Source organism: Rhinichthys klamathensis, unplaced genomic scaffold (assembly GCF_029890125.1).
Source record: "Rhinichthys klamathensis goyatoka isolate OS25496 unplaced genomic scaffold, OSU_Roscu_1.1 h1tg000200l_1, whole genome shotgun sequence".
Taxonomy (NCBI): Eukaryota; Metazoa; Chordata; class Actinopteri; order Cypriniformes; family Leuciscidae; genus Rhinichthys; species Rhinichthys klamathensis.
Window position 1 is genome coordinate 933,146 of NW_026606726.1, and position 19,355 is coordinate 952,500.

The window sequence follows — 19,355 nt, forward strand, 5'->3', positions numbered from 1 at the left end:
TATCGTGAAACCGGTAATCGTCCCATCCCTACTTTATATATAATTTATATATAATTTACTTTATATATAAAGTAAATTTCAGCATTTTGGGAAATCAATCTTCCCTTGTAGTCTAAAAAAAAGAAGGTTCTATAATAAAATCATTAATAAACTCAGTTTAAATTTCTATGCATAATTTCAAACACTGATTTTTAAAGTCACGATTAAATAGAAGCAGAGACCAATCTTTTTTTCATAGTAAGATGAAAAATGAAATGCATTATTAAAAACTACACTTACGTTACAGCGGTATGTCTTTGAATTTCATTCCATTTTGTCAAATTCAAAATACAATTCTACATCCTTCCTGAATGTCTTCTCATTTTTCATCTCAATTCTGAACGGCACACGATCCTGACGTACAAGTTACAACAAACACTCATTTGCCAGTGACCTTTGTGCATAAACCCTGGAGTCATAAAGGATAGACAAAACAACAAAAAATAACTCCACGATGGGGCTGTTTTCTAGATTCCTAAAATTGTCCAAATGTAATGTGTTTCACACCTCAATGCATTTGCACATTTCCACTGAATCACATGTAATGGGGCCACAAACAGCACAAAATAACATTGTGATACGCTATTTGCCTTGTCACAAAACCCATTATATTGATGCAGATCGGCCTAATTTAGTAACAACATGAGTGTGGCCTGTCAGACAATATCAGCATCTAGTCTTAGCTCAAAGGAATTGCGGTATTCAAGTGTATAATCTGGCCAAATAAGGATTTTGCAAACAAATAAAGGGATGCAGCAAAGGAACGGATCCTTAAAGAAATATTCAGCATGCTATGATTGTGATCAATGCAAACCATGATGCAAAACAGGCTGGATGTCAGTGTTTAAGCAACCCAGCTGGGGTGAACAGTACAATGTGCATCCCATATGTAAATGTTGTATATTCAGTGAGGAAAAGCTGCAATGAATTAAGAAAATAAAACACAGTGCTATTGATTTTGTCTACTCCCAAAGGATATCCTATATGCATTTCATGAAACGAGCAAGATTGTGTGACAGTTTGCAACAAGGAAATGGGATAAAAACAGCTGGTCGGGGAAAAAACCCTTTGAGAGTCGACGTGAACTTGTGCTGACGCGTTCCTGCTTATCCCAAAGAAAACAGTGACGGGGGTGTTGTTTTTACGTGTCTGTAGCTCACAAAGGGTTGGGAAAGGCGTGAGAAAACGTGGTATGTGCCATGTACCATCAATGGGTCATGGACACGGGTATTTTTTAGGGATGGGCATTTTTCAAAAATATTGCATTCGAATATTCGGGCTCATAAAAATCGAATATTCGAATATTCGCTTATTTAAATGACGTATAATGAAAAAGACGTTATTTTTTAAGTTACATTTTTTTCCACGTTTTTGTCACCATTTCTGAACAAGCTTACAATTAGGCAATATACACAACAAGCTTACAATATATGTTAAAGTTTTCTTTTAGTTGAAAACATTAAACAGTAGGCCTATGTGTAAACAAAAAATATAAAAAACAAAAGCATTAATAAAAGCATGCTTAAGCAGCGCGAACGGGAAAAAAACGCCTAATAAAGCAGATTGAGCCAGATATCTTACAGAACGTACACAGACACACACACACACGAGTCAGCATATGATTATCGTGTTTATATTGTTTCACGTTTTTATTGAGAAAAACAATATCCACATGCAGGGGCGCCGCCAGCCATTTATGCTCGAGTGAGAAAAGGCGCTTTGCTGACAGACGCTTCAGAGACACAAAGATAACGGTGCTCTAAGTTTCTAAAAGCACTTTGCGTTTTCTGTTCTTAAACCGGTCTCCCTCAACGAAACCTAAAGGAAGTATAGCCTATGTCTCAAAATCATTTTGCTATAAGATAAGTTATCATCTCGGATCACGCGGGGTCCAGCTGCGCTTGCCTGCAGTCGTGAATGCAGTGATGGACAGCTGTCTTTCCTCATTCGACTGTTTGGATTTCATGTGATTTCTCATTGTGTTGATGATATTATGACTCAGATTAATTAATTAATTCGATCAAAAGTAATTCCATTTAGTAAGATAATTTTCAAGTAATTCCAAACTTCGCGGGGCAGACGACAACATTATGTGATCAAATACACACAACTTGTTAACACACTCCACAGCGCCACCCAGTGCATTTAATTATAACTGCGAGTTAGTGCTTGGGATTTATCATGGATTCACTGCATTTACGGCCAGCAAAGCAATGTAGTAAAATTCGAATAGTAGGCTATTTTATTTTTCGAATAATAATTACAGATCGAATATTTGAAAATTCGAATATTCGTGCACATCCCTAGTATTTTTATAACCGGAGATTTTCCTCCTGCGTTAAAAAAAAACCCGTCCACACATGCTCGGTTAAAAAAAAATCTCTGTCTACATGAAAACGCAAAAACACGCTATCAAGCGCTGTCAAGAGCATGCCACACCAGCAGGCGGCGATATAACCCTAACCGTAAAGCCACGTTGGCCAATCAGAAGCCTAACAAAAAGTTATTACTGGTTCCGGTAGGCGGATAACGGCGCACACTCTGACGTCAAACACAGCGGATAACGGCGCACACTGACGTCGCAAGACAAAAACCCCGGTTTTACTGTCTACACGACAACACTGTAACTGGCGTTTCTGAAAATCATCACCCTGGGCAGGGGTTTTCAAAAATGATCGGTTTCAGTGACCTGACACTGCGTTTACGTGTAGACGAACGGCCGAACCGCGTTAAAAAAAAGTCACGGTTATAAAAATACCCGTGTCTGTGTGGACAAGGCCTAACTCAAGTCAATTCTCAATACAATTTCAATATAGCCCTGTAAATTATGGGTAGATCTGTTTTCTAAGAGCCAAATGGTTCAAAGATATAATGGAAGTACAGTATAATGTCAAAGCAATTATTATTAACACAATTCTCGTTCACACAAAAATGCCTTTGGAGGGGATTTCTATCTACCATGTAAAACCAATTTAATAGTTTAAGAATCAGTTAAAAGATGGTTAAGTTATAATCTGAAATATTGTTTTTATGGCCTTACCCTTGATGGCTTCTCAAGAAGACCCTTAATAATATAATGCGATAGCCATAAACCAATGATTCAGACACCAAATATAATGATAATATATAATATATAATATAATAAAGTATATTATATAAAGTTTAAATATAATGAAAAATTCTTCATTGGATTACCAGGAAAAATGTATAAACATTTTGGACCAAAAATGATTCCTCCACTTTGAGCTGATGATGTTTTGCTTCAGTGTTTTTTCTTTAATTGCTAATGCTCTTTTTACACACAGACTGAACAACATGAAGCATTGCTTGGTCACTGGTTGAGCTAAACTGGTATTATCTAATTGTGTAGTTAAATTTAACAGCTGACAGATATTCAACATAATTCATGTGTGAGAGTCTAACAGAAGGACAGACAAAACCAGTCAAATATCAACTGAGTTCTTGTCATATTTTATTACCATTTTCTAAACTATAGCGAATAAACTGTGATAATGTGAGAAATGTTGAAGGTGTCTGAATACATTTTGGTTTGACTGTATTTTGGTTGCAAAATTCAAGAGTCTCTATGCTAAAGCATTGCAGGTCAGATTTGTTTTGAATGGATGGCGTGACCAAAGAACTATTTCCTGCGTCCCACCCAAACAATCTCAATCATCATGGCTGCCGTCCACGTAAAAGTTCACCAGGAACATAATGAAAGGGGTCATATTAAATTTGCATCATTTAATTTTCTTTCATTAAGTCCAATTACAATGTTAGTCAAGGTTTCTTACATCAAAAACGGTCATAATTTACATCAAAAACGGTCATAAAGGTTTTTCATCACAATTTTCCACCCTCTGGAAACACAGACGTCATTAAATGGATTGACATGATGCAATCGATGCGATTCTCGTTCAAGCAATTAAACCAGCATTTTAATATGCTGACTCAGTCAACTAAGTCATTGTCGGCTGACAACTGCAGTGTCTCATTCCATTCCCTAGTCGTGATCTATTAAACATCAGGGACCTCATTCCCAGCTGTAAAAGTACAGTGCAACTCAACAATAAGGATTTTTTTCTGAAGGCCCAGATTGGATGCAACTTCAACAAAACCACATCTGCAGTGTTTCCCATACCATTGCAAAATGAGCCCCGCCCCCCTGAAAGAATGACAAAAAATTAATAAATAAAAAATAAAAAACGGACGTGTGAGCTCCATGTAGTAACTTTAGCGGCTATGATTTTCGCGATGCAGAAAACGCAAACAAAATTGCGGAATCCAGTCATAAAAACCGAATTTACTGTAGAACGCGGAATTTACTGTAGAACGTGGAATTTACTGTAGAACGTGGAATTTACTGTAGAACGCGGAATTTACTGTAGAACGTGGAATTTACTGTAGAACGCGGAATTTACTGTAGAACGTGGAATTTACTGTAGAACGTGGAATTTACTGTAGAACGCGGAATTTACTGTAGAACGTGGAATTTACTGTAGAACGTGGAATTTACTGTAGAACGTGGAATTTACTGTAGAACGTGGAATTTCATGGAATTTTTGATGACTAAATAAAAAGCAGTTTAGTAGGCCTACACTTGAAATCAAACCGTGATATAGACTAGTGTGTGTGATTATTAAACCGCAAAAAGACTATTTAAATACAAATCCTACATGTTCTGTGTGGATGAATGGTGCAGACGACGCGAAGTTTCATATACCTCACACACACACACACACACACACTGAAGCTCGTGAAGCTTATATGAGGACACGAATGCTTGAACTTCATCTCCAGACTCTAGATCCGCTCTGAAATAGGGCTGCAACAATTAGTCGACGTTGTCGACAACGTCGACAATAAAAATTTGTCGACAAATATCTTTGTTGTCGAGTAGTCGTTTGATCTCACGTGACCTAATGTAAGGACCTGCAATATCGCGATTTGACCGCTACGGCGCTGTAGCGCTAGAGTGTAGTGCAGCCCTTACAAATGCTATTGCGGTAGGAGAAAACACAGCGCGAATTATGACAGTGCAAACGAATCCGAACTAGCAAGGTTTAGGTTTGGGAAAGTTTCACAAAACTTCAAATCAAGAATGCTGTCGTGTGCAATACATGCAAGGCGGAACTTGCTTTTCTCCCGTGAAAAAGCACAACATGCATGTTGGAGTGCAAGAGGAAACATCCCGGCAAAAGAGGAGCCGGTGAGAAGTGAGTGTTCTCCAGCTGGAGCTTACTAACCAGCGGTAAATCTCTCTTTATTAGAGAATGCAATACTACTAATAATAGTAATAATATTATCAATAGTAATATAATTACAGTAATGTGATGACTTATTTTGCATAGAATAAAGCTTGATCGAGCTTAGGAGTCAGGGCTGTTTTTATTATTGTAACACTATTAGTATATTAGGTATTATTATAGTCTTATCACTTGTCTGTATTTTGTTCAATAATCATGAAGACTTACAAAACGAGATGTTATATCCTTCCTATGATATAGGAAGAATATCATGACAGTTACTTTATCATACTATAAATTAAAAGGTGAATGAGAACGTCTCTGTCAGCTCAATTATCATGTAAAAAAGATTGTAATTTTATACTTATAATAATTGTTTGCAGATTAATATTTTACCATTTTTTGTGTCCTGAAGTAAATGTCCCTTTTTCTGTTTCAGTTCTAAGAAAAGCAGTGGGCCTATTAGCTTAGAGAGCATTTGTGTGTGATTTGAGTTGGACCGAAATCTGAAAACTTAAAGAGAATGACCTGTTTAGTTGGCTCAAAGTTCATTAAAACAACTATTTCAAAAGCTGAAGTGATTTTCTTTTTTTATATTATAGTTAGAATATGTATAACTCAATGTTTTAACTAATTGGAAAAGCTGAATAATCGTTCCAAACTTACTGATTAGTCTGCGAAATAATCGACGATAAGTCGATTAATCGTTCTAATAATCGTTAGATTAATCGATTATCAAAATAATCGTTTGTTGCAGCCCTACTCTGAAAGTCACTTCGGGAGCATTTAACCACTTCATTTAAGAAAAACTATCGTCATAAACACAAACTCTCACTTATATTATTGTTGTACAGTAGAATTTAGATATGGCTCAATGTAATAATAATACGAACACTAATACAAATAAATTATCATCAAAACTTTATTGTTTTTCCTGTTTTAAGGAATATTTTTTCTTCCATGTTTTAATTTTAACAGTAAAGCTCATTGTGCAACACTTTGTTTGACAGTTTAATTTCATATGATTAAAATAAATTAAATTAATGTTTTATGTCTTAATTTGTTTACCAGATAAAACAAAACAGAATTTGTGTGAGAAAAAAAAAACATTTCATAGAATTATTATTTTTTTAATGTTCTGTAAGTTTATTAATTGTATAAGTTTCATGATTTTAATTAATTAGACATGCTTTTTGATTACTAAAAATTTTAGAATGCCTGCTTCGCGACACTAGTAGTTTCGGGGGGTCAACAGATGGACCTTTCATGACCCTGCCTACCCCAGAATTCATTGAGCGACAGGATTTTTTGAGAGAAATTGCTGAATTATACTTGCAAATGCAAGTAATGGGTTACAGCTTTCTCAAATATCTAAAGATACAAATGTAAAAAATAAAAACTTTAAAGTGGTTCAAATGTTGACATATCTTACTAAGATGTGATTATATAGCTAGTTTATACTCAGAAATGGACCATGAACATATTTAGAGAGTTTGTGAACCTTGTTTTGTTTTTTTAGACAGTTTATAACTTTCACAAAAAAGTTGAGTACAAACATTACAGTCACTCATTAACGGTAGGATGCACCCTCTGAATTGGGACAAAGCTACTTTGCTATCCCATAAGGCCTCAGGAGAGGACTTGTGAATGGCGGTGAAGCAACGCAACTGACACTGGTAGGTCACGTGACAAGGGCAACACAGCTAATGTAGTTACCATAGATATAAAATACATGGTAGTTACAATTATACTACACACATTCATAGTATATATAGAATGTACTTTTAAGTGGTATTGAAGTAATTTCTTATTCAAAATAAGTACTAACTCCAGAGAGTATGCGATTTCAGACAGCCATAGTCACACACTTCTGTTTAACGGCTGTTTTGCCGATTTCTTTGCACACACACACATCATGACATCTGAAATTATTGACCAACGTTTCGCATGTGAATTGATTAACATCGCTTACTCACGAACTTGCTGTGGGGTCCAACATAGTTTTTAATATCCCATCTTTCAAAATCATCCTCTTATAGCGTCATTATATTTGAGCAGTTAAACCATCCGCGCTAAAACATACCGCGCAAACTGAAAATGGGCGGTACTTACATGCCCGGAAGTTGTCTGCAATTGGTCAGATCTAAATAATAATTTTATTTTAACTCTTCGCTGTCAATTTTCAAGTTAAATGTACATTTTAAAAAAATCTCTCGGTATCAATATTTAGGTGTAAATTATTTTTCATAATGTTGCTCTAGTAGGCCCGTGGTCACGTGGTACACAATTACTTTTCTCAGCGCTGGTCGGATGTTTATGATTTATGATTTAACTGACTGACTATCGGATACTATCGGATGAGAACAAAACTTGAACTGAATTTATCTAAATAACTATTGTATTCAGTATAGGAGCTTAAGGTGAATTGATCTTGTTTCATAATGAATGAACTTCACAGTCATTGAACTGAACTGAGCTGCATAATTTGAACTTGTCTCATATTTGATGAAGTTTTCATCATTATTATGCTACTTTCCTGTTTACTACAGCGAAGCTGCTTTGAAACCAAGCGCAAAAAAATATAAAGGTAGCTTTCAGAAACATTTCCACTTGTGAATACGCTTTCCAATCCTTTAAATTAATAGATGTAAAAAAATACGGTACAAATGGGTCAAATGAGAGAATGTTTGCCTTTCTGAACCGCCGAGCGCCACCTTGAGGAAAAACAACAACTAGGAAATAGTTATTATAACGTTCTGATATCGCAGCCTAAATCCGTAAATATTTCTGAAGCAGCTCAGTTTTTTTTCAATAAAAAAATATTTTAAAAAATCCTGCTGAAAACCATCAGCTCTCAAATTTCACTACACTTGCTTGGCGCCTACGTCATATTTGACGTCAATGATATCAAACGTCGCTGGCGTTAGAATGAAGTTTTCAAAACACAGCATTCAAGACTGTGTTTTACCTCAATGTTTCATTATCCTCATAGAGGGGGGGAAGGCAGAAAGTTTTATTATGGATTTGTACAACCTAATCTTCTGATGTAGGCCTGCTAACGGGTGTTGTTAAGCATATTCACAATCACAGCCATAGCTAGCATGCATTCATCCAGATAGTCTGAGTAGTGAATCTGATGTCTTTGTAGGCTACATCTCTTTCATCAGCGCTAATCTAATGGTAAATTATCTGAATGAGAAATAGCACTATAAAAATCCTCACTACAATAGCTCGTTGCATAACTGCGACTACTTTTTCATGATGCATTTGTATATGTGGACCATTTAATCGCAGACCACATGAATGTTACAACATCGGCCGTCTTCAATAAAGGGTCAGTTTACCCCAAAATTGTATTTATTAAACTGAAATCTTGTGCTCATTTCGCTTACAGACAGCATCGATTGTTGCACAGCACAGAAAATCTTTTGTTTGTCAGACAGAATCATTGGACTTAGTGTGAAGACATGGCTGGCAAAACTCCAGTTTGGAGCAAATATTGATCAATACGCTCACTAATACTTTCTCTGAACATGGTCTGATACTGTACATGCAGTGTTGTTGTGCAGGTCACGCAACAAGTTCAGTGCGAGTTCACAGATACATCATTAGACACAAATATCATTTGTGCTTTTCATAATGTGTGCATGAAATCATAGCAAACTAGCTGGCAGCAAAAGTATTTCTATGGCATTTGAACAAACGATTTTAATATCACTTTCATTTGCAGACTCATTTATTTAATATTGAGTGAATGGACAATGCTGTGAAAATGTAGAATTCGAGATGATTAAATCAAGCATAATACACATATTTTTTGTTAATGGGATTCATTAGGGTTCTATAATAGAAACCAATTATCTTTATTCATCTCCTAAAAACGATTTATTCTGTAAGGTTCTGTAGCTTTAAAAAAAAAAATGAATGTACAGTGATTCTGTATCATTTCATTTTAGGGTCCAATTCTCACTATTAACTAGTTGCTTATTAGCATGCATATTACTATGATATTGGCTGTTTATTAAAGGACATATTAATGCCTTATTCTGCATGATCACATCCCTTAATCCACCCAATACATAAACTTAACAACTACCTTAATAACTAAGCAGTAATTAGAAGTTTATTGAGGCAAAAATCATAGTTATACCATAGTGTTACCATTTATTCTATATTCAGTGTCATTTTTGAAGGTGATTTTGATCAATGTGTAACTTTTGCACTTATATTGTGAATCTGTTGCATTAAATATTGATGTGTTTGCATATTCACTATATATTGATGCATCACTAATAAAATATAGCCTATATAATTTTTATGATAATGCTTATTTCAATCTGTTGAGAAGCCATTTATTTGAACCTATATGAAAATATTGATATTTACTCACTGTTAAAGCAAAACTAAACCTTAGTAAAAGTGTGGAATCCTTTTAAGTTTCCATATAAAACCTTTTGACCTTTAGACGAACCTAAATGGTTCTAGATTGAACTTTTTGTGTGTTTCAGATCTAGCGAACTGTTTCTCCTGAGCTTCTGCACTGTACTCTCACATGCTATGCTATATTTAAACTCTTCCAGAAGCCAACATCTCTCTCTTGTCTCCGGCTGAGCTGAAACTGGATGGAGCCCAGAGGCTTCAGATATTGATCACCAGCTTAAAAGGAAAGTGACCTTCAAAAACTCTATCTTCAACTTGCCGGATGATTCACTGGCTTTGAACAGGCCGCTTAAAGAGATGTAATTAATGCGGAAACCTGCATCCCGGCAGCATTTGATTACCTGGAATAGACCAGGGGAGCCCGAGGCCAGCTGGGACATTTCTGCAGGATCAAGGGCTGTTTCAACTCTGACACATCCAATTCACAGCATGCATGCATGTTTACGTCAGGCGACAGGCTTGTGAAGGGAAAAAAGTATATTGTTGTGAAATTGCATGAGAAATTATGTTCATATGTGAGTATAATTACCACCGGTTTCATTAGATTTATTTGTAGCTAAATTGCATCTCGTTTTAGACATAATTAGAACCGTGTGGATTTAGCAGGCATTCTGTTTCTGACTGCATTTCAGGCCGTATTTAAATGTGCATGTGCGCAGCATGAAAAAATAAGCTATTAGGGTTTCAATTTTCATGTCTTCTTTGTGGCTGTATAAATGCCACACTGCAGAAGGATATGAGAGTGTCTACAAACATGAATCTGTTTCAGGGAGAAGCTGCAGCTTCATGTGTTTATATGAGATCATACGCTGTTGTGCACAAAAGAGTGAACCATGTTGAACATGTCATTGCAATGACCTTCTGAAAGGTGCACACACACACACACACACACACACACACACAGAGAGAGAGAGTGAGAGAGAGAATGATTAGAAGGTAATACAATAATAAAAACAACACTGAAAGGGAAAAACAAATAAATATTTTTAATTTATTAATTATTAATCATAGTATTTTTCATTTTCCATTGTGGCAGGTAAAATACAGCAGGCGTTCTGTGGTGTTTTTGCCAGTTTTCTAAGAGATGAATATTAGTGCACTTATGCTGACCTCTTGAGGAAGAAAGCTGAAGTACGCTTCAGGACACAAACACAGTTTAAAACCTCCATGTAAATGTATGTTAAAAGTCTCAACGAAATCGAGGTGTACATTAGACATCATAACAAAATTATTCCTACCTTTATCTGCCTTTCAGTGTTGCAGTGAATTGTAGACATTAGTCGTGCCATAATTATTTTTGACAGGATAATGTTTAGCATGTCTGTCAGCTTGCAATATTATTAACATGGCGAAATAAAATGTGCAAGAATAACATCATTTAATAATATACATTTATTTATTTTCTGATCAATATTTGTGATCACAGTGCAGACGTCCAAATCAGTAACAATAACTCCAGAATTTGCACAGAATCAAAACACTTGAGACATACAACATTGAAAACAGTGTTATTGAAAGAAACACTGAATTAGATGATAAATTCTTCCGTCACGTTACTTCAAGTTTGCTATCCATTATTTTAGAAACACATAAAAACATGTAAAAGCTGCCTGGCTAAATCAAGCTTACAGTAAATATCAGGAAAGCCTTAAATGGTGTGTTTTGAATGATATACTTACAGTACCGTGAGTCGATCACAATCAGTTATAAATAATCAAATGATATAATGTGAAGGTTTTCTTTAGTGTTATGTGATGTGTTCACAAACTTGACTGACACTTTACAAACTATAACTACTTTACAACCAAATAAACACAAAGGAACCAAAGAAACACTAGAGTATCACAGTGAAAACACTACAGAGAACGAATGAAGAAGTATAAAAATAAAGCCTGTATCAGTAGTTTTAGAGACACTGAGATCTACCTGACAGCATTCATAACTCAATTCTAAGTATAAAATAAGTTTTCTGGTGACCAGCACAAATGTCCTCAGGCTGACAACATGATGAACCAGAACTGAACAGCTGATCCACCACACCTGCAGCTAAACTAATTACAGCTCCGCAAAAATAGAACGCAACTAATTGTAAATGTTACAGATTATTTAAAATCAAGCAAATAAAAACAACAAGCACTACAGTTGCCGTGTTTCTGGTTATAATAACATGCTATTTTATAGATAAATCTGGTAACACTTTAGTTTAGGGTCCAATTCTCACTATTAACTAGTTGCTTAGGTAACACTTTACTTGAAGGGGTGTGCATAAGACTGACATGACACCTTCATAATCATGACATGACACATCATGAATATGAAGGAGGTTTTATGCATGTTTATGACAACTGTCATTAAGTGTCATTCGCTCAATTATGACATTTTTAATACAAATATGACATTGTTTGAGATGTCTTTGTCATGACAACTTGACATTACCAAGACAACAAAAATTATCATATGTCATAAACATGAGTCATGACATAGCAGATTAATTATCAAACTTAAAGAAAGCACTATGGGTTAACATTACATTAAACTGTCATGTGGTTGGTTTTGACATTGGCTGTCATAAGGCCATTATAACTGTCATGAATATTTTTCTTGACCTCGACTACAGTGGTACAAATCTAATTTGTCATTAACATGTTATAATGCCTCATGACAGCCAATGTCAACACCAACCACATGACAGTTTAATGTAATGTTAACCCATAAAGCTAAGTGGTTTCTTAAGTTTGATAATTAATCTGTTTATGACATATTTGTGATAGGTTGTGTTTTCTTAGTAATGTCAAGTTGTCATAACAAAAACATCTCAAACAATGTCATATTTGCATTAAAAATGTCATAATTGAGTGAATGAAACTTAATGACAGTTGTCATAAACATGCATGAAACCTCCTTCATATTCATGACATGTGTCATGTCAGTCTTATGCACACCCCTTCAAGTAAAGTGTTACCGTTGCTTATTATCATGCATATTACTAGGATATTGGCTGTTTATTAGTACTTATAAAGCACATATTAATGCCTTATTCTGCATGACCATATTCTACATCCCTTAATCCACCCAATACCTAAACTCAACAACTACCTTAATAACTATTAATAAGCAGTAATTAGGAGGTTATTGAGGCAAAAGTCATAGTTGAGGTGAGAATTGGACCCTAAACTAAAGTGTGACCATAGATCTTTATTATTATTATTATTATTTTCAGGCCCATTCTTAAAGCAAGACACTACAGGCGAGTAGGGGAAAAAATAACTAGATGTCATACTTTCCCCAGTTAATCACAATACATTAGGACAATTGTTCTGTATTACATATTTTCTGAAATGTTATGTTTAAATATGCAAATGAGGCATGATCTATTACATATGGACTAATTTGCATACAAAAACAGAAATCTAAACACTGGATAAAGCAGGTTCAGAATTCTTGTCTCATATTAGACTTAAAGGTTTTTACTTTTTATCACTCTTTATAAATCAGCATATACTGTTAACAGACAGAAAACTATTTTTGACCTTTTTTAAAAATAAATTGTTAAATATATATCAGATGAGTGAATTATGAAAAAAACTTCAGCGACTGAATCAGAGATTTCTGTGCATCTCATTTTGAGAAAACATCTTTAAAGATATGTATTATAATTGAAATCTACAGACGCAAAGAGATCAAGTGTAATAAATAAAGACTTAAATGTATATTTTGGATGTTTTCTTTCCACTAGTCTGAAAGAAGACAAGTTATGGAAGCAAAATAAAACACTGGTTTTGCCTGTAGTGTCTCGCGTTAAACGGCTCAAATGCACAGCATTATACATTCATCAATCCAACAAAGCAGTCAGCTGATCGCTGACGAGGTGAACCGGGTGTTATGTGGATTTAGGATGTCATAGCACCACCTGTAATGTTCAGTAACATCTCTCCTGGATAGTAACACATGAGACTCAGGCCCGAAAGCTCCAGCTCCTCTGGAAGGGCTGGAAGGGTTTCTTCAGCGTCAGGAACATCAGCTGAGGATTGAGTCTCTGCGGTCTCTCTGGGAAAAGCACCGCCTCACTTTCAGCGGTGGGAAAGCGTCTTCGGTAGATGTCAGGATGAGATCTCTGGAACTGACAGGAGAAAAATCACATGGGGAAAATAAACAGATTTCACAGTTTTCCAACATGAAGATATGAAATATAGCCAAGTTACCTTGTGGAACAACAGAACTAATATTCAGGTTAAACAATTCAAGCAAAAGAAAGCCATTATAAAGTATACTTGGGTTTTTACACGTATGCATAGCACTTTAATCATTTTCTCCATAGAGAAATTGATTTTTAATGAGAACTGAGGTTGTAAATCGATGGTAACTCATTGTGACCTTTTGTTCAGCACTTTGGTCAGCCCTGTTTGCTGTTTTTAAATGTGCTATATAAAATAAATACAAACTTGAAACTTGTATATGCTTTTGTTGAAGCCATCTGTTCGCACTGTTTCAATCATATCTTGTTTAACAGCAGAACTCGTATTGAAAAACTACATTATACCAATCAAATCCACCCACTCCCATGATGCACTGCGAATGATGTGATAGGCTGTGGCTGCATCTGAAATCACATACTTCCCTACTCTATAGCAGGCGAAAAACAGTAAGTGACAAAAGTAGCATGTCTGAAATCACAGTAGGTAAAAAGTATCTGGATGACCTACTTCTTCCGTTGAGATTCTGAAGTGTGCATACGATTGAGACTTTACTATCCCATGAGGCCACGGGAGAGGATTTATGAATGGAACTGATGCTGGAAGGTCACATGATAATGACAGCATGATGAATGTAGGACGTCTGGATTACATTCATACAACAAACATTCATGCTTGATAGCAGCAACTTTAAATTAATACTTTTATCTTTCTCCATTATTTTTTGTTTGCAAAGCTTTATGGGATTGTTGTTCTTTCCCTCACTAAAGATGTTCAATACAGTCTTGAACCTTTGTCTTTTTGTCAGACTTAAATACTTTTTTGGTTCCAATAAATGTTTGTAATGTTGTTATGCACCCTGTATCTAGTTGATTTGCTTCATGGTTAATAATGCTTTAACCAAGATTTCCTAGAATCCCTATGTGAAAAATGAATGAGGAAAAATACTTCCAGAACCAACGGCGCTGAAAATGTGTTTTCACTCTATACTTTTAAAGGATGTGCATTTGGCTGTATGCATATGCAAAGCAGTCGAATAAAAACTGAAGTAAATTAATAGATCCCCTTTAAGCCCAAAGTCTTGATGTTGTTTCAGGCTCTACTAGAACAGGTTTTCCTGCTTGAATGTTGATTATTTTCCTCATATTCTCCATTGTTGCGGCTCCTCTCTTCCCAGTCTGTCAGTAACGCTCTGTTTAGTTCCTGTCTCTATGAAGCCCCTCCTTCTGGAAAGCACACTGTGCTCTGATTGGTCGGCTGAAGCAGTGTGTTGTGATTGGTCGAGTGTGTTTGGTAAATGTCCCGCCCCTTACCATAACCACCAGTTTAACTCAACCAGGCCCCGCCCCTTTATTCTGCATATTAATTATTTAAATGAGGAATATTGTGACGTGTTCGTTCCCGGAAGAAGCTCAAGACTACAATGGAGGCGTTTCAGGGAGTTCAGAAACACTGACACTGATATAAAGAATAACTCCCGCTAGAGGGACTTTGTGAACATGTAAAAAACATAATAGAGCACCTTCGAATCTATTACTGTAAATACTTTGCACAATTTTTCTGTGGTAATGCAGAGCATGCCACAGATATTCCTTTATCACCGAACCCGAACGGATGTCAAAAGAATCCTTTCTAACCTGCTTGAGCTTCTTCTTCTTGTCTTTAATGGTCATGTTCTTGTCTTGTATGATGCTCTCCAGCAGCTCCACGATGGCCCCCTGAGATGCTGAAACCCTCTGGTGCTCAAACTCCTCTCTGCTGATCTGACGACAGAACGAGTGAGGCGGAGACGCCACCGAGGAGTCCGTGTCCGCACCCGCGTACTTTATCTGGAAGAAACCAAAGCATGTGAGGAAATCAGAATTTGGGGAAAGAAAGAGACGGCCATCACAAAGCTTATTCATTCTATTACACAAAAGCTTCTCAACAAAATTCGCTTAAAGGGTTAGTTCACCCAAAAATGCCCTCCGTTCATCTCCGGAACACAGTTTAAGATATTTTAGATTTAGTCCGAGAGCTTTCTGTCCCTCCATTGTAAATGTATGTACGGTATACTGTCCTTGTCCAGAGAGGAAATAAAGACATCATCAAAGTAGTCCATGTGACATCAGTGGGTTAGTTAGAGTGTTTTGAAGCATCGAAAATACATTTTGCTCCAAAAATAACAAAAACTAGGACTTTTTGTCTTCCGGTTCTGTTGTGGATCCGCGTTCAGTGCCGCTGCTGACGTAAGACGCTGCTGACGTGTGTCTGGTGTGTGTGTGTGTGTGTGTGTGTGTGTGTGTATTCTGGTTCTGTTGTGGATCCGCGTTCCGTTCAGTGCCGCTGCTGACGTGTGTCTGGTGTGTGTGTGTCTGGTGTGTGTGTGTGTGTGTGTGTGTGTCTGGTGCGCCCGAGCTTCGTTTACAGTCTGAGGGAGACGCACGCTGGAAACAAAACAATCTTCGCAAACATGTCTAAGGATTTCCACACAGAGGAAGACTTGCATTTTTTTGCCCAGCCATATTTATTTGAACCCGAATACACACACACACACACACACCAGACACACGTCAGCAGCGTCTTACGTCAGCGGCGGCACTGAACCCGGATCCACAACAGAACCGGAACACACACACACACACCAGACACACGTCAGCAGCGTCTTACGTCAGCAGCGGCACTGAACGCGGATCCACAACAGAACCGGAACACACACACACACACACACACACCAGACACACGTCAGCAGCGTCTTACGTCAGCAGCGGCACTGAACGCGGATCCACAACAGAACCGGAACACAATACAATGCTGAATAAAGTCGTAGTTTTTGTTATTTTTGGAGCAAAATGTATTTTCGATGCTTCAACACACTCTAACTAACCCACTGATGTCACATGGACTACTTTGATGATGTCTTTATCTCCTTTCTGGACAAGGACAGTATACCGGACACACATGTTCAATGGAGGGACAGAAAGCTCTCGGACTAAATCTAAAATATCTTAAACTGTGTTCCGGAGATGAACGGAGGTCTGACGGGCTTGGGACGACATGAGGGAGAGTCATTAATGACATCATTTTCATTTTTGGGTGAACTAACCCTTTAAGTGGAGAAATAAGCCCTACACAAAAAGTCAACAGGGAATCAAAATTGACTTACAATTCTTACTTTAATACCTTTTTGGTAAAATGTTACAATGATTTGTCAACATTAGTGCATTAGTTAGCATGGACAAACTATGAGCAATAGGTTTTACAGAATTTATTAACCTTTGTTAATGTTCATTACTAAAAATACAGTTCATGTTAGTTCACTGTAATGTTAACAGACAACTTTTGACTTTTAAAATGAATTAGTAAATGTAAAAATTGACTAAGATTAATAAATGCTGTAGAAGTATTGTTAGTTCATGTTGACTAATGTAGTAAATTAATGTTAACAAATTAAACCTTATAGTAATGTGTGACTGTGCACATCTGATATAACCAAGGCTTTGCAAGCAAAATATCATCATTCTTTACACAATCCAATTAAATCTTAATGAATAAAAATAATTACATTAATTCCAGTGTTGGTGTAATGCATTACTAAGTAATTAATTACTGTAATTTAATTACTTTTCCCCTGAAAAAGTAAAGTATGGGATTACTCTTAATTCTTCTGATTACACTTCTGATGTAATTGCATTAAATGCTGTATAGACTATAGAACAATTCAATATAAAACCATTTAACATCTAATGTTAAAATGTATGTTTTAACCCTCTGGGGACGGATTGGGCGGTACCGCCCAAAATGGCATACTTTTACAAATGTGTAATTATCTTAAAAACTATTAGTGATAGAGAGGTGCGGTCTTTTTTACCGTCTTCCTCAGATTCCACTGAAAACAGTGATAACTCAACCGGCTTGTAAATATACACACTTCCTTGTTGCGCAATACCACTATGTAAAAGGCCAATGAAATCGATGTTGTTTGGCAGATTGCGCGAACAACAACCAATGGAAAAATTGCCGATGGAGAAATATTTTTCTTACCCAATCAGAGGAAGGTTACCAAGACGTTTCTAGCAAATCAGAGGGCTCTGTAGCCTTGCAAGGGGTGGTACTATATAGTTAGGGATATGACGCAAACAGCGTTGAATGGAGAGAAGGAGAGAGAGCAAACGGAGGTTTACGGAGCGGATTATAAGAGATTTATGAGAGAGAGACAGAACAATTATAATATATATATATATATATATACACATACAATTATAGCATTATTTATTGTTTTAGCACTTTTATGATGGCAAGCAGTAAAGATTTACGGTGGAACAAGCTCTGGAACAATTACTGGAGAGTGACGAGGAGAAAGCATTGATTAGAAAATTCTAAGCATTCCTAAGAAAAAACGCCTGGGACTATTTGTAAATAAAGTTAAATTTTTCATTGTTCTTTACACATTTTATTTAACAATTACACATGTCTGTCAAGCAAAGGGTTTGACAAATATATTTTTTGTTCAAAAACTGTTCACTATTGTTGTGTGATTTGTGATTTTCAGAAATAAATGACAAAAATCTAATTTCCGTTTTTGAAATTCTCTAGTTTATAGTACATTTTTCACTCATACTTCCTTTATAAACACATTGCATGCATGATTATGTTAGCTTAGGGTCTTCTGAATCCATAGATACCAAACACATAGTGTTCCATCTCCATTACATATGGTTTATAAGCCCAAATGTAAAAATAGAGAAAACGGACCAAAAAGGGCTTAGTCCCCAGAGGGTTAATGTAACCATCTCCCTTAAAATACTTTAGTCAGTTCAAGAATAATTTATGCAATTTTATATTATTTATTTGATAGTAGTAGAGAAAGTAATTAGGAATAAGTAATGCAATAGAGAGAGTAATTACTACAGTGTTGAAGATATAATTAGTAGTAACTTACCCAACACGGATTAATTTCCACTTATTATTTAGTTTCTCTCAGAAAAACACTAAAGAAGTTATTAAATATGCCGTTTCATATTTTCAATCAGTTATGAAGCATGTAATGAATGACGTGGGCCGCTGACCTGAGCTCTTCTGAGGTGGGACAGATGCTCCTCGACAGATTTTCGCAGGTTGGACGGCACCTTCAGCACACTGTCATGGTTATCAATCATAAACGTGACCAGCTTTGTGGCCAACAGCTCATCCAAGTCCACCTCATCCGCAGATCCCAGAATGCACCGCGAGAAGGTCTGGACCATCTGTAGAGCACCCACAAGAGACAGACTGTGTGAAAAATGCTTGACTGAATGCTGAGCTGAATTATAAATTAGTTTAGTTTAAGGATTATCAGCTATTTCCCAGCAAGCAGTTTTGCGTTTAAAAGACGTCTAATAGCGTCCAAACACAGTCCAGACGTCTAGGCTAAAACAAGGCAGAATTTGGGCTGTAAGTGAAAATTAAATAGACGTCT

The 19,355-nt window shown here is 36.3% G+C and overlaps 1 protein-coding gene across 1 annotated transcript in view; it reads right to left on the reverse strand.

The window, feature by feature from the left end:
* Positions 1 to 13,233: 13,233 nt before the first annotated feature.
* depdc1b (DEP domain containing 1B) overlaps positions 13,234 to 19,355 on the reverse strand; it is a 16,546-nt gene continuing 10,424 nt past the window's right edge. The window contains exons 9-11 of the mRNA XM_056263155.1: positions 18,967 to 19,143; positions 15,556 to 15,747; positions 13,234 to 13,845 (exon numbers count right to left, since the gene is read on the reverse strand). Coding sequence (XP_056119130.1) covers positions 13,681 to 13,845; positions 15,556 to 15,747; positions 18,967 to 19,143 — 534 coding nt within the window. The 3' untranslated portion in view covers positions 13,234 to 13,680. The remainder of the gene's footprint in view (positions 13,846 to 15,555; positions 15,748 to 18,966; positions 19,144 to 19,355) is intronic.